This window comes from Callorhinus ursinus, unplaced genomic scaffold (assembly GCF_003265705.2).
Source record: "Callorhinus ursinus isolate GAN/ISIS: 27379988/994484 unplaced genomic scaffold, GSC_fseal_2.0 scaffold15, whole genome shotgun sequence".
Classification (NCBI taxonomy): Eukaryota; Metazoa; Chordata; class Mammalia; order Carnivora; family Otariidae; genus Callorhinus; species Callorhinus ursinus.
In genome coordinates this window covers 44,726,007-44,742,562 of record NW_027397077.1, presented here as the reverse complement: position 1 = coordinate 44,742,562, position 16,556 = coordinate 44,726,007, and the positions used below count along the sequence as shown (strand labels likewise).

At 43.3% G+C, this 16,556-nt stretch overlaps 1 protein-coding gene and 1 pseudogene across 1 annotated transcript in view; one reads left to right on the top strand and one right to left on the bottom strand.

Moving 5' to 3' along the window:
- Positions 1-8,934, bottom strand: part of ACAD9 (acyl-CoA dehydrogenase family member 9) — a 44,070-nt gene extending 35,136 nt beyond the window's left edge. Inside the window, exons 1-2 of the mRNA XM_025885730.2 lie at positions 8,713-8,934; positions 3,349-3,442 (exon numbers count right to left, since the gene is read on the bottom strand). Of these exons, the coding sequence (XP_025741515.1) occupies positions 3,349-3,442; positions 8,713-8,877 (259 nt within the window). The 5' untranslated portion in view covers positions 8,878-8,934. The remainder of the gene's footprint in view (positions 1-3,348; positions 3,443-8,712) is intronic.
- Positions 8,935-15,187: 6,253 nt separating this feature from the next.
- Positions 15,188-15,709, top strand: LOC112834270 (small ubiquitin-related modifier 2 pseudogene; annotated as a pseudogene).
- The last annotated feature ends 847 nt before the right edge of the window (positions 15,710-16,556 follow it).

Here is a 16,556-nt window from a genome sequence, read left to right as displayed (position 1 = left end):
TGCTTTCAGGCTGAAGGTGGAAGATGGTAGCTGCTACTGTGCTCAGAGCTTACTGGCCAAATTAACTGCAATTTACTATCCTCGCTCCCCTGGAAACTGCAAGCCTTCAACAGACTTGAGATCCAAAAACAGTTACATTACATAGATTCTGCCATTGCAGTTGTTGTCCAGGTGGGGAGACAGATTCCTGGTGCTTCCTACTCTGCTACTGTCCCAGAACCTTCTGGTAAATTTATTTTTGGCAAAGGTACCAAGTGTATTAAATGGGGAAAGGATAATCTTTTCAACAAATGTTGCTGGAGCAATTGGATAGTCGTATGCAAAAAATCCTGAAATTTTACCTCATGTCATATGTAAAATTAACAGGAAAGGGGAAAGGGGGTCATAAATCTGAATGTTAACAGTTAAAAATATGAACCTTCTAAAGGAAAATGAGACAAAAATCATCCTGACCTTAGGTTCAGCAGATTTCTTACATAAAATACAAAAAAAGAGAACCAGAAAAGAAAAAAATTGCACTTAACATTAAAAACTTTTGCTAATAAAATGAAAAAAAAAATCAAGCCACAGACTAGGAGAAAATTTTTGCTAAACATATACTGGAGAGGAGACTTGTATCTAGAATAAAGACTCCTTATAGCTCAACAATAGTAAGACAATCCCATTTTTTTAATGCATAAAATATTTGAAGGACATCTCACTAAAGATATACTGATGGCAAGTAAGCACATGATAAGATGCCCACATTATTAGTTATTAGGGAAATGAAAACTATAACCACAATGAGATACCACAACACACCCATTAGAATGAGACTGTGGAGCAACTGGAACTTTAATATCTGGTGGGAATGTAAAGTGGTAACCACTTTGGAAAACAGTTTGGCAGTTACTTAAAAAGTTAAATATGAACCTACCTTATAATCCAGATATTCCACTCCTTCATACATCCCCAAAAGAAATGTGAGTATATGTCTGTCTACACCAGACTCATAGAAAAATACTCCCAATATTTTAATGAGAAATAATATTTATTTACAAAAAAAATGAGTATGGTTTTATGGTTTTGCAGATCTTTTTAATATTTGGCTTATTATTATATGCAACAACAGATATCAGAATCTAGCCAGAACCAGGTAGAATCCAGCTGGGTTCTCATAACTTTCTGCATTTAATCTGTGATATATTTCTTACAGTTCCAGGAAAACCCCATTGGACACTCATGATAGAATTAGAATTAAAAAGGCAAAGAATATTTTACTATTATTAAAATAGCTTTGGCCCTGTGAACCCCCTTGAAGTATTTCTGTCCATGTGCACCCCCCCACACTAACTCTTGTTCTGTTGCTGGTTTTAAAAGTCCCCTTCTTGTATATAAATATCTTTTATTTAGAAATATTTGTTTTTGTTCTAGTGGTTATCTTCCTACTTATATCTTTTCTTAGTTCCTTGTTCTTTTACTTAAACTTTTACTCTGATTTGTCAGGGTTTTCATAAGCTTTACAGAGGTATAATTGATTATTGCACCTATTCAAAGTATAGTGTTTAATAAATTTTGGTATATATGTACCCCCAAGTTGATGAACACATTGTTATGCTAGTAGTCTTTTGGACCCATATATTAGGTACAAATTTTATAGGCAGTTACATGCTTTATATATGAATTATATACTCACAATATCTTTTCTGATAGCTAAAATCTGGATACATACTGAATGTCAATTAATAGGTAAGCGAATAAACAAACTGTGGTATATCCAGATAAAGATATACTACTCAGGGTTAAAAAGGAATGAACTAGGGGCCAGTAAATTATAAATTATTTTTGATTTCTCTGGCTAATTTGTTGAAATAGTCCTAGTATGTCCACCTTATTGGAATTAAGTATATCCAAAATTTGTATTCTGAGTCAAAAGTAGAAATTTTCCCCAAATGGTATAGATTGTCCTCATCAATCTTGTCTCCCAGTGTTTGTGTTCCCTCTCCTGCTATATCTGTCAAATAAATAAATAAAATCTTTAAAAAAAAAAAAGAACCCTTGGGGTCCTCAGTGCTAGAGAAATACTACTGTCAATCAATCATCACTGAACTCCCCAGAGAGCTTCCTCAGCCAAGATGCAGCCCTGTCAAAGGGCTGGCTGAACTGTCTAAGGGAGGGATCTTCAGGCTAAACTGGTGCCCTCGACCTGCAGTCTGCAGGCTGCTAGACTATTCCTGGTTCATAACAAGCTCAGAGAGAGCAAACCTTTTTTTTTTTTTTATAAGATTTTATTTATTTATTTATTTATTTGAGAGAGAGAGAGAGAATGAGAGACAGAGAGCACAAGAGGGAAGAGGGTCAGAGGGAGAAGCAGACTCCCTGCTGAGCAGGGAGCCCGATGTGGGACTCGATCCTGGAACTCCAGGATCATGACCTGAGCCGAAGGTAGTCGCTTAACCAACTGAGCCACCCAGGCGCCCGAGAGCAAACCTTTAAAAACACTTAACAGCAATTTTACATTGCCACACAACCAAGCCCATGATCAACGGATTTATATTTTGTAGGTCTTTTTTTTTTCCTTCCATTTTTCTAGTTGTTCATTTTACTGTATTTTACAAAAGTGTTGGTTTGCAACAGTCTGGAAATGTTTAAAAGCAATCATTCACCACATATACGCTGAGAAGCACGAAACTAGGTGCCTTCTAATTAAATAGCAATTGGGATAATTTTTTTTAAAAGATTTTATTTATTTATTTGAGAGAGAATGAGAAATAGAGATCACGAGAGGGTAGAGGGTCAGAGGGAGAAGCAGACTCCCTGCTGAGCAGGGAGCCCGATGTGGGACTCGATCCCGGAACTCCAGGATCATGACCTGAGCTGAAGGCAGTCGCTTAACCAACTGAGCCACCCAGGCTCCCCGGGATAATTTTTTTTTTTAATTCTTTATTTAAATTCACTTTAATAAACCTACAGTGTATTAGTTTCAGAGGTCGAATTCAGTGATTCATCAGTTGTACTTAACACCCAGCGCTCATGACATCAACTGCCCTCCTTAATGCCCATCACCCAGTTACCCCAAACCCCCACCTACCTCCCCTCCAGCAACCCTCAGTGTGCTTCCTAGGGTTAAGAGTGTCTTATGGTTTGTCTCCCTGATTTTGTCTGATTTTACTTTTTCTTCCCTCCCCCAATGTTCACCTGTTTTGTTTCTTAAATTTCAAAGCAAGTGGGATGATTCTTAAAGCAAAATATTTTCAATAGATATTATTTCTACATGATTAATGACATTCAAGAGAGCTTCTGTATACTGCTTCTAATGTAAATATCAAAGCAACCGTCCTTAAAATGGAAAATAAAGATCATACATACCCTCTTCAGTGAAGAATTTTTCTACAGGTCCCACAAACTGATTGATTTCATTAAGTTCATCTTGGCTAACTTCTGGAAACGGGAAAACTTCTTTCTAAAAATGATAAACATTTACTAAAAATTTAATTTTTAGCAACCTCCCATCATGGTAATATCAGTCAAAAGGGGAGGAAACAGAGTTGCTAGAGTCCATATCTGGCAGGCATTGACGGAAGTAGAATGCAGATCCTGGAACAGGAATTGTGCTTTAGACTCTACCACCGAGACAGATCTTCTGCCCAACTCAAGCAGGCTTATTCTTGCTTTTGAGCAGCTTTCCCTATCAGTAACAAGTTCCACTGAGTGTGCCATGAAACAAAGAGCCCTAACATTTCAAAGCCCTGGGTTCTGTTCCCTGATTTGCACTGCAGCCTGCTAACTGGGTGGCCTTAGCCAAACCCCTTCCCCTCTCCACGCTTCCACTGTCCTACCCATAACATGCAGGTAAATATTTACTCAAGGGTGTGGGGAGGATTGTGAAATCTATTTTCTATCACAAAATTCTATTGTGAAATCCCAATAGAATGGGAAAGCTCTCTACTGAAATGTAAGATTCTACGCTGGTTATTTTGGGAGTCTGAAGATGCTGCACTGACAAGAACACATGGTGGTGATGAGGCCTCTCATCTCACCAGGTTCTTACCTGGCTACGCACTGTACTCCTGCCTCCGTCCCTCCTGTTCCCAGGACATCTACTCGCAGGGGATCACTGCAGGAGACCCAGCTGTTGAGCCACATCAACCTGAATTCAACTCTGGCTCTACCACTTATTATGTGTGACTTGGCCTTTCTCAGGGTCAGCTTCCCTCTCCTCAGAAGGGGAGGCTCAAAAGAGATAAGGTGTGGCCTAGAATATGAAGAAGCTGTTAATTATTTGTATAAGACACTGGCTCTGCTCTCGTTTCTACCTTACAGCCTGGAAAATAGCTGAGCTTCAAGTCTGTCTCAAACTGTTAAATGGCCAATGTTTCTGGCTGACCTAGGATTCCTCACTAGGCCATCATTATATGTTGCCTAAAATCCTCCTGCTGTATCCTTAGCTCCTCTGGCTTTCTGCGTTCCTCCTACCCCTGCAGTTGCCAGAGCAGCACAAGGACTTAGATGAGTACTTGGATTTGGTCTCCTAACAGCTGAGAAGTGATGTCCCAGGCCACAGGCTGCCAGCCCCCAGGAGCCCTGCCTCTCCTCATGGCACCTTCCACCGAGTGTTCAAGAAAGGTCTTCAAAGCAGAGGAGTCCTCAGTCTTCCCCCTCTAGCCCCTTGTGTGTCTAGTAAGCCACCGAAGCCTGTCTACTCTAGTAACATGCTCCCAAGGCTGTTTTCTCCTCTCAGGACCCATGACTACAGGCTTGTGGTGGGTCCCTATCCAAAAGTGACAGCAGACTTAAAAGGAATTCCTGCCCTCCACCCCGCCCCGGGCCATCCCTGACCCTGCCCTCAAGATGGTCTAGACAGAAAAATATGCTGAGACTTTCATCACTCTACACCCTCTCAGAACAAAGCCAGCTGCTTAGCTGAACATACAGAGGTTCAACCCAGGCCCTTCAGAGATTCACTGGTTCCCGTGGGCTTGTGCAATAGGTGGTGTTAGAGGAAGATGATTCCCTTGATACCAGTGAGCACACCAGGTGAGAAAAAAGAGCCTGGCAGCTAGTTGGCCTTCACCTACAACCAAAGGGTAACTGCTGCATGCAGGAAGAGAGAGCTCAAGGGCATATAAGAACAAATCTCTGACAGCAATGTTCAAAAACCCAATGGGGTGCCTCATGGGTGCTGGGCTTGATTTCTATCAGCAGTTTTTAAATTTTTTGAAGTAGTGGAACCGGTTTCTCAAATAAGTCTACTACAGAAACCAAATACGTAAAACAGGCAAAAGCCGAGCTTTTAAGGTTAAGGCTCCGGGTGGGAAGGTCACCCAAATGCCTCCCATTCAACTCCCCACTGGCCCCTGCAGTAACCCCTGGGGCATTTCCAGGAATAGCAAGGGGCCAACTGAGGGCAGTGTGACAGCTATAGGCCTAGAGGACCTTGAAGGTTTTTTTCAGAAATTCTAAGCACGTCAGATGCCATGTTCCTGCTCAAACCGCAGTGATGCTATGAATGAGAGGATGTCAGCTTGAATCAGGGCAGTAGCACGGGAGGGGCTGAAAAGTGGTCAGATTCTAAATATATCCCAAAGGTAGAGAAAACAGGATTTGCTGTTGGCTTAGACCTGGATTACAAGAGTAAGAGGCATCCAAGGGGACTCCAGGTGCTTGGCCTGAACAAGTGGGACAACAGAGCCACCACCATCGATGATAAAGATGACTGGGGGGAGGAGCAAAATTGGGTGGTAACACCACGAACTCAGTTTCAGATACTCTAAATCTGAGGTGCCTATTAGACATCTAAGTGGAGCTTTTGGGTAGAAAGGTAGACATCAGGAGCCTGGAGTTCATGGGAGAAATCGGAGCTGGAGAAATATATTAGAGTCGTCAGGATACTGATGATATTTAAAGCCACAATACTGTATTAGATTAAAGGAAGAGTTGTGGATAAAAAGAGAAGTCTATAGACTGAGCCTCAGAAAACCCCAACTTTGAAACACAGACCCATACATACAGAGAACAAACTAATGGGTGCAAGAGGAGGAGGTAGGAGGATGGGAAAAATGGGTGAAGACAAGTGGGAAGTACAGGCTTCCAGGGATGAAAAGGTACAGCGTAGGGAATCTAGTCAATGGTACTGTGATAGTGTTATATGGTGACAGGTGGCAGCTACACTTGAGATGAGCCTAAGTATAGACTTGTCAAATGACTATGTTGTACAGCTGCAACTAATGTTAACATTGTGTGTCAATGATACTTCAATCAAAAAAAAGAGAAGAGTTTCAACTGAAACTAATGTAACACTGTATGTTAACTATACTGGAGTGTATAATGCTAAGTGAAATAAGCCAGTCAGGGAAGACAAATACTGTATGATCGCACTAATATGTGGAATTTACAAAACAAATGAGGAAAGAGGAAAAAAGAGAGAGAGAGACAAACTAAGACTCTTTTTAAAGATTTTATTTAAGAGACAGAGGGAACTAGAGAGACAGAGAGAGAGCGAGCGCACAGAGAGGGAGAGTGGGAGGGAGAAGCAGACTCCCTGCTCATGACCTGAGCCAAAGGCAGAAGCTTAACCAACTGAGCCACCCAGGCGCCTCAAGAAAGAGACTCTTAACTGAAGAGAACAGATGGTTGCGGGAGCATAGGTGAGTGGAGGAATGGGAAACAGGTGAAGAGGAATTAGAGTACACCTACATGATAAGCACTGAGTAATGATTAGAATTGTTGAGTAACTATATTGTACACCTCAAACTAATGTAACACTGTATGCTAACTACACTGGAATTAAAAATTAAAAACAACTAAAAAAAAAAAAAGAAAATTCCCAGCTCTGACTAGGCTAGTCAGACTGGCCAACGTTTATAGAGGTTAAGGAGCCAAGAAAGAACCAGCATAGGAGACTGAGAAGGATCAGCCAATGAAGTCAACAGAAAAGCCAGGAGAGAATGGTTTTCTTAGAAGCCAGGAATGATGAACTGTGTCAAGGAAGATGAGAATAGACCACTAGATTTGACAACATGGAGGTCACTGACCTCACAAGAGAGCAGCTTTAGCAGATTGTTAAGGACAAAAGCTGGAATGGTCTGAGTTCAAGATGCAGCCGAGAGGGAACACTGATGTAGATGACAAAGGAGAGAATTACTGATCAATGCCCTTGAGCAGGTGAGAAGGCACTGGGTCTAGTGATCAGGCTGGTCTCTGCTAAGAGTAGATAGATATTAATCGAGTGTAGACCCTATGGGCACACATGTGGGGAGAAGGGGTAAATTCGGTGGTGGACGTTCTCCTTTGACTGCATGGGCTTTCTCAGTGAAACAAGAAGCCAAGAGGACGGGTGAGGATGGGGGAGGTGGTACATGAAGCTTGGAGAAAAAGCATGAAAGATTTGTGTTTTTTCACCATTGTGCTGGAAGGCATGATGGACATTCCAGGACCGAGTGCCCCAATAGCCCCAGGTTCTGGGAAAAATGGTTTCTCAAACGTTAAAAACTGGCTTTGCACTTCCTAGTAGGGCAAGCCACTCTTGAGTTCCAACTTCTGCACCTGTATTGCCTGACTGATCATAGAGAAAGTCTAAGAAAAACCAGAGAATAACTCCTTAAACAACACAGTACCAGCCAACATTTCAGCCTACCTCAAAACATTTTATTTATTCTTTTAATAGATTTTATTTATTTATTTGACAGAGACACAGCGAGAAAGGGAAGACAAGCAGGCGGAGTGGGAGAGGGAGAAGCAAGCTTCCCGGTTGAGCAGGGAGCCCGATGCGGGGCTCGATCCCAAGACCCTGGGATCACGACCCTAGCCGAAGGCAGACCCTTAATCCACCGAGCCACCCAGGCGCCCGCCTCAAAACATTTTACACACATTTTTTTTCTTTGCTTTGTATGGCACTTTTAGGAGAGGGCAAGTACCACTTTTACTATTTTGTAGATTAGCACACTCTGGCACAGGAAAGTGAAATGAGTAACTCAAGGTCACAGACTACTAAGTGGTGGCGCCGGCAAACATTACCTATTCTGTTGCCTCTTGCACCGACACAGTACCAGACAGTTTAAAAAGCATTTCCGCACACTACAAATCTCACTGTACAACACATCTGTGAGGCAGTACATATAACTAGCTTCATTTTAAGGCTGAAAGAAGTGAGGCTGAAAGTAACAGAACCAAGGTCAAATCCATTAACAAGAGGATGATGTGTGCTTGATAACGTAGCTGTTAACTATTGAGTAACAGCTAGGTTACTACTGGGTTCTACCACCTATGGAAGGGACCGGGTGTGGAAGGCAACTCGGAGCCAGCCCGCTGAGGCAAGGGGAGGCGCTGGAAGTCAAGCTGTGAAAGCTAAGGAGCCGCTGGAAACAGACAGGAGAGCGCTACGGTCACGGTCTGAGCTGTTTAGGAAACAAGAGAGGAAGCCCCGCACGTTTCGGAGGCAGAACGCTGAGTTGAGGGTTGCCCAGTGACCACCTCGCCTAGGGTTTCGCAAACTGACCTAACAAGAATTAGCCGTCAGAACTGTAGACTGATTGTCAGGGCCCCGTAAAGGACTCTCCCCTTTCCCTGGAAAGATTCCAGTGGGACTCGGGAACTTGGGAGTTTTAGCACACCCCCCGCTTGGCGGGCGTATTTGTCAGCCAGGTGTGGGGACTCTCACTTCGACCCCTCTTTCCTTGCTAAATGGCAAAAAGCGGGAGGCAAAAGCGAGGGTCGGCCAGGGCTCGGCGTTACCTTCTCGATTTTGCCCAGGAAGAGCTCCTTGGCGAAAGCTCGGCTCGGCGGACTAGTGCGCAGCAGGCGCCGGCTCGTGGCGAAAGCCACCAGAGCCCGGGAGGCACGCGCCGCTACTGCCCGCCGCAAGAGATTCGCAACACCCATGCAGCCCGATGTGGCCATCCCCGCGCCGACAAGTCTTCCTTAACGCCTCGGTCACACGCACCCTACAGGCGCCGCCCGATGACGCCACTGGCCTGAGCCACGTCCCTGGTCGGCACCACCCCTTCCGTCGCCATTGCGCTTGCGCGGCCTCCCACAAGGTGGGGGTTTGAGGGGGGAGGTCGAAGGGGCAGGCCGGCGCCATGTTGCCAGCTTCTAGCTGGGCTGTTAATGGCCGCGGGAAGGGCTTTGATTTCAAGTGCTGGTGGGTGGCTGCCTCAGTGCCAGCAGGGGGAAACTTCTCAGCGCTCGGGAGCCGAAGCGGAGGCCCAGCTGTCTCCACTTGCTTCCCTGCTGCCAGTTGGGGCAACGAGGACGTGGCAAATCTAAGGAAAAGGAAATGGGAGGGGGATTCATAATATTGGTTATCTCTGGAGGGGAACTCAGTACGCGTAATGTTGCGTTGCTTAAGTGGATTTGTGAGGATTCCTTTTGATTCATAGGTTTCATGTATGTTACATATACTTATTTTGGAAGGGGAAAATAAAAGGCTCTGTTCTGCCAGGAAGAGGTCTGGATATAATCCTGAGTCACAACTGTGGGATATGGTGAGGGAGCAGAAGGCAAGTTGAGGACAAAACACAAGCTGATACCCCGCAACCCCCACAGACTGCCCCCCCACAGGTGGGATCTGTGTGACATTCCTCAGGCACTCCTGGCTGCCCTAAAGCTAAGGGAAGGAAAAACAAATGGTTAATTTACAGAGATTACAGTCCTATTAAGACCGGAGTCTCCCTCAGTTTACAAATGTCTTAGTGACTTACAAGAAAAAAAAGCATTCTAACCTAACTTCCTAATTTTAATGTAGATAAAATTAAGTGTCCTTATAACCTGCAGCCCACTGACAAATACTTGAGGCAGGCAGAGTACAACTTTGCTTCAGGAAGCTCCCAACGGTCTGAACGTTAGTGCCTCGCTAGAGGGAAAATCAACCTTGGTTTGATAATAGGCCTCAGGCTTCCTGTGAGTCTTCTTGAGCATAGGAAAGTCCTTTTGAAACTTCCCTGATCTTTACTTCCCCCAGCCCCAAAGCATGTCATCAGTTCCTCCTCAGAAGCCCAGGGCAGCAGCTCTTTTCTGCCCATGGGTCCTGACCCTGTGCTTTAATAGAACCACTTTTTTGCACAAAAGACATCTCAAGAATTCTTTCTTGGCCATCCGCTCCAGACCTCACTTACATTCCAAAACTACATCAAGAAACACCAACTTAAAAGGCAGGCGGAGGAAGAGAGACCACGGAGGGGACCGAGAAGGGGTGTGTACACTGGGATGGGATGGGAAAGGCCATCGAGCCCAGGTAGGAGGGCCCCAGCAACCCCCCAGCGCTGCATGGCCAGACCCGGCGATTACCTGACCGGGGGCAAGTGGGCGCTTTCTAATGGTCTTAAGTCGGCCTCTTCCAAGATTTCTTCTCGTTGTGCTTGTATTTACCACAATATTGGAAACAGCTTTCTGCCTCCGTCACGTTGGTGAGGTTCTGGAATATAAGTGAGGTTCAGTGGCGTGGAGTCTGGGGCCGACGACTAAGAAAGAAAGACGTCTTTGGTGCAAAACGGTGGTTTATTAAAGCACAGGAACAGGACCCGTGGGCAGAAAGAGCCACCGCCCCGGGGTTGTGAGCGGTGGCTGATTAAATACTACGGAGTTGGGGGAAAGTAAGTAAAAAGGGAGGTTTCCAAAGAACTTTCAGATGCTAAAGAGGACCTACTAGATACCAGAGGCCTTGCCATTGTCAAGTTAAGGTTGTTTACCCCTCGGGGCGCCTGGGTGGCTCCATCGTTAAGCGTCTGCCTTCGGCTCAGGTCATGATCCCGGGGTCCTGGGATCGAGCCCCGCATCGGGCTCCCTGCTCAGCGGGAAGCCTGCTTCTCCCTCTCCCACTCCCCCTGCTTGTGTTCCCTCTCTCGCTGTGTCTCTCTGTCAAATAAATAAAATCTTAAAGAAAAAAAAAAGGTTGTTTACCCGTCTAGTAAGGCATTAACATTAAGATAGTTGGGAACTTCCTGGAGGAACATTACACTCTGCCCACTTCAAGTATCTGTCGATGGGCTGCAGGTTTATAGACATTTAATTGTATTTACATTCGCTTCTGGAAGCTATTGCTAAGGCTTTTGTAAGTAAACTGAGGGAGACTCGTGTCTTAGTATTTGTTTTTCTTTTCCTTAGTTTTAGGGCAGCCAGGAGTGCCTGAGGAATGTCACATACATCCTATGGGGGTGGGGGGGTTGTGGGGTGTCAGCTTCTGCTTTGTCCTCAGCTTGCCTTCTGTTCCCTCATCATTTCCCCCCTGAACAATTTTGACCCTTAAATCTTTATGGCTGTTGAAGGTGGAAGGTCTTATCTTCTGTAACGTCTTCCTGCTGTATAGGGGCGTAAAGAGGTCCCTACCTAAGGGTCAATATTGGTCAGGTGGGGAATGTGTAGGGGAGTTACAAAAGGGGGAGGCAGCTGAATCCAGCGCCGTCAACATATGTGAACCTCCTCGAGTAGAAGAGATCATCTGTTAGCTGGAAGTTATGGCAGTGAAGGAGCCTTGACACTAGGCGGGGAGACACCAGAAATGACAACAAAATAAGGCTAATATTATAATGAGAAAGAAATCTGAATGAAAGATCTTTGATATTGTTGATAATTTTCTTCCAGGCCAGGAGTTTAAAGCAATCCCTAAAGTATTCATGTCAGGTAGAAACCCAGAAGTCTTTTATGGTAATCTGGACTGTACACACAGCATTCTGTCTTTGTAATAGCACACATTCCACCTTGTGCAGCCGTTAAAACATCTAATGTCATTCTATTGTGTAGAACTGCTTTCTGCATTTGAGTCATTTCAGTTTTTAGTAGAGAAACACTGTTTGGGGCGGCATTTAGGGCTTTGACCATGTACTTAGGAGTTTCCGTGTGTCTCCCATCCAAGTACTAACCAGGCCGACCCTGCTTAGCTTCCGAGGTCAAACAACATTCTCCAGTCTCAAAGAAGTAAAAAGGATGGATGCTAGGTGGCTATATCAATGAGACACAGAACATTGTCCACCATGGTTTTAAATTTCAAGGGTTAGCTGGGTTGGTAAAGGTTTTAATAATGCATCCATGCATCCAGGCAAAACCCAGAGTACAGTGGCCTATCCAGTCTGGGGGAAGCCATGGCCACAGGTTAGAGCTGCATAGCCACTCGGTCCCAGCCAGGAGCCAGCCGTTTAATACTGGGCCTCCTTGAACTGCAGTCAGGATATTAAGGGTTATTCAGTTTTGGAGGGCCATCCTTTGAATTTGTAATAATTTCAGGCCCATATTTGATTGGGGAATTATGGCTTGATAATAATTCCTTTTTCTTTAAATTGCTCCAAGGGCATATAAGACTAGAAAGACATTATTTGGAGTCAGTATAAAGATTTTTAAGGCTTTTGCCAATAGCAAAGCACAGGTGGGTGCTACTGATTCTGCTTTGGGGGCAGACATGTTTGCTGACAGGGTTTTGGCCTCAACAGTCTTGAGTTTGACTACAGCATACCCAGTTTTTCTTACTACCTTTTCCATGAAACTATTGTCATCAGTAAACCAGCTGTCATTTGCAATTTTAATAGGGGCATCTTAAATCTGGTCAACTCGATAACCTCTGAACAGTTATGCTCATAGAAGTACAATGGTCAGGTCCAGGCATAAGGGTACCTGTGTTTAAAGTGTGACAGGTTTCAAGTATTATTTCAGGCATATCTATAAGCATTGCCTGTTGTTTAATAAGTCAGCCTCCTATCATCTACCGGTGGCCTTTGGTCTCTAAGACATTCTGGACCTGATGTGAAGTCATTACGGACAGGGATTGTCCCATAGTGAGATTTGAGGCTCCTACCAAGAGGGCTGTTGTATGCTTGGCCTCTACTTGTAATTGTACATTTATAGAGGTGGCTTCTAGGATAAATGTAACTATGAGGTATGAAGCCATCAAGAAGCCCTCTTTGACTTTTTTTTACGTCTGGACTTGGGAGGCGCAACCCTGGTGGTAGATCAAAAATGGGCAGTCCCCGACCTTGTCTGAGACTGAGCAGTACTGTGCCCAGGTGGTGCTGTGTGCAAACCAGATTAGTGAAAGAGGCAGCGTTCTAGTACTGAAAATCTTCAACTACCATTCTGTGAAAATGCTTAGTTTTCAAAATATGGTCCCCTGCAGGAACAGTGGTTCTCAGTGGTGTAACGGAGCTGTTACCTGGAGATGTTGAGATGCAAAGGAAAATTCCGAAACACATGAGAAGATACTTGCTGGGGAATTACTTGGTTACCGAGCATCCGGGAGGTTGATGAATAATAATGGGGCTCTGAATGTCACTGACAAGCAACCTTGTATTAAATGAGGAGTCGCTGTCTGCCCATGGAAAGAGGCCAGTTTGCAATAACCTTCCTAAGGGCTAATGCTACGAGATTTACTTGTATGAAAAACACAAGGAAAAGCTCTTCATTTTACTGACATGGGAAGGAAACCTACAAATCAAGACAACATATTGATTATTTATTTTTTTTAAAGATTTTATTTATTCATTTGAGATACAGAGAGAGAGCACACGTAGTGGGAGAGGCAGGGGGAGAGGGAGAGGGAGAGGGAGAAGCAGGCTTCCCACAGAGCAGGGAGCCCGACACGGGGCTCGATCCCAGAACCCTGGGATCATGACCTGAGCCGAAGGCAGATGCTTAACGACTGAGCCACCCAGGTGCCCCGATTTTTTATTTTTGTAAACAGATTATGAAGCAGCATCAAATCTAATGTATCTACAAGAATTAAGCCATTTCCTTTTACTTTTGTCACACTGCCCTAGTTACAACCTGTTAATCGGATTACTTTGTAGATCTAGTTCTATTTTACAGGAATGCATACAAAACTATGTATTTTTTATGGAGAAGTCTTTGTTTTCAGTTAACCAGATTTGTAATCAGATCATTCAGAATGCTTCACCTCTGGTCACCTGTTTGAATTTAAAATGTGTGATTGTAATTAAAGCTGAGTGAAAATTAAAAAAAAAAAAAGAAGCAAGAAGCCCTCTTTGAGGTCTAGCCTTAATATCTTAATTACAAGGAATCACTGGCAAGCGGGGGAGAAGACTTGTCAAGAGATAAGGGCATCCCCAAGTGCATCATACAATCCAATCATAAAGAAAGTGGGGCCATCCATTATCTCCACAAGTCCACAGTTAACCCTGTGGAGGGGGGTATGCTTCTGGCTTTTAGGGAATGATTTCATTATCCCAACCACAGAGAATTGGTCAAGGTGATAGCTGAGTTATACAGTCATTGGGGAATCAATCCCATTCTCCCCTGTTTAAATAATCATGTGCCCATGGGATCCTGTTATTACCCCCAGAATAAAAAGCACAAAGAATGTCTATATGAACTACTGTGCAATTTCTCTGAAGTTTACCTCAAGTTGTCTAGCTTAGGTAAACAAACATTTAAAGACTATCAGATCTAGGATTTAACATCTGCAAAGGTGGGTTATTGAACCATACATTTTTCTCTCTAAAATAACCCTCATTTCCAGAGATAGCCAAATCAGGACTAATTTATTTGAAAAACAAGTCCATTTTTAACAAACTTGGCTTAATTATTTACATAAGCTCAGCAAGAATAGCGAGTGACCATATAGATCTTTTAGAATCTGCTTTGTTGGAACTTTTATAAGGAATCTCTAGGTTGAACTTTTAGTAGCCTCTCCAGGCCAGAAGCCAAGCCAAGTACTTGCCATCAGACATGCCCGCAATACCTGCAGATTTGGGTGAATTTCCCTTCATGAGGTCCCCAAAGTATCCTGAGGTTCCTGCACCTGCCAGGAAATGACATTCTTTACTCACCTAGTAAGGTGGCCTGGAACTCTATAAGCAAGGTATCAGGCCAACAGTTCCAAGGGGCTTTATGGCTCCAGGTTTGATAAAGTCAACCTCAATTCCTTAAGGCTATTTGGTTATATCTGAGTCTATGCATGTCTCTCTTAAATATGACATTCCAGTCAAAGCCTTGGTAAAATAACCAATGTTTCCAGTGGTGTCCTGTTATAAGGAGAACAGATTCTTATTGAACTTATGCAAATGACTGACTGCCATGGAAGAAAGAATACTTACTGAGACCTTTTTAATTTTAGAGGGTTCAGGTAGAGAGAAAAGATAAATGCTTCCGTGTGTTTACAAATGAGTATTTTATCACATTTCTCTAAGTCATTGATACCTTAAGAGAAAGTCTCCTTAGTCTGGAAGAGTAAGTATTAGAGAACCAGCAATGTTTCAAGCAAGAGTCACAAAACTAGGCTCTTGGTGCTGCTTGTGTGCTTGTTCGGTGCGGACCTGGTACCTCTTTTGTGAAGCGGCAGCTGAGGAGACTCCGGCGCTCGCTATGGCCGACGAAAAGCCCAAGGAAGGAGTCAAGACTGAGAACAACGATCATATTAATTTGAAGGTGGCGGGGCAGGATGGTTCTGTGGTGCAGTTTAAGATTAAGAGGCATACACCACTTAGTAAACTAATGAAAGCCTATTGTGAACCACAGGGTTTGTCAATGAGGCAGATCAGATTCCGATTTGATGGGCAGCCAATCAATGAAACAGACACACCTGCCAGTTGGAAATGGAGGATGAAGATACAATTGATGTGTTCCAGCAGCAGACAGGTGTCTACTAAAAAGGGAACCTGCTACTTTACTCCAGAACTCTGTTCCTCCAGACCAAGAAGACATTCTCAATTAGAAAGCCGCAATTTGGTTCCACCACATCCTGACTACTACAGTATAGTTTTCTCTATTCTTTCATTTTCCCTTTCCCCATTCCTTTATTGTACATAAAGTAACTGTGTATGTGCACAAGTATATTGCATTTTTTTTTAACTAAATGGCCAATGGTATGTTTTGATCGACATCAAATGGAGATGGGATGGGGGAAAATACTGCTTCTGTGAAAATACCCTCTCTCTCCATTAGTGGCATGCTCAGTCAGCTCTTATCTTTATATTCCAGTAAGTTATTTTGCTCTCACTGTTTAACAAAAAAAGAACAACATAAAAATCCTTGCATACCTTGTTCAATTGGAGAATTTTAATGTTTTTCATTTATCATTGTAAAACCAAGGACAATTTTATAACTTTTTTGTACGTAGCTGTTACATGTAGGGCAATCTGTCTTTAAGTAGGGATAAATTACTCTAAAAGAAATGAATCCTAGATAGTTTTCCCTTCAAGTCAAGCGTCTTGTTGTTTAAATAAACTTCTTGTTTAAAATGAAAAAAAAAAAAGAGTCACAAAACTATAATCATCTTTTTAGTTCATTTAGTCACAAGTTACTGTTTCTTACTTAGTTTGAGTGCAGCTTCAGTTAGTTCTGGAAATTCTTACCCATTTCAGTTTTAGGATTTTAAAGATATTGAATACCTGTATTTGTCCTAAAAGTCCTTTTTATGAATCTCTTTGAAGATGAAACTCATTTTGCAAGAGAATAAGAACGATTATAAATGACAAAAACTCAGAATGGTTAAAGATCTGATGAGATGAGAGTTTACAATATAGCTGACAAGGAAATCAGGTTATTTCTGTGACACTTAACACTTCAATAGCCAGAATATCGAGTGATGATGACCTTATATCAAAACATTAAAACTTTAGGAATTGCATATAACC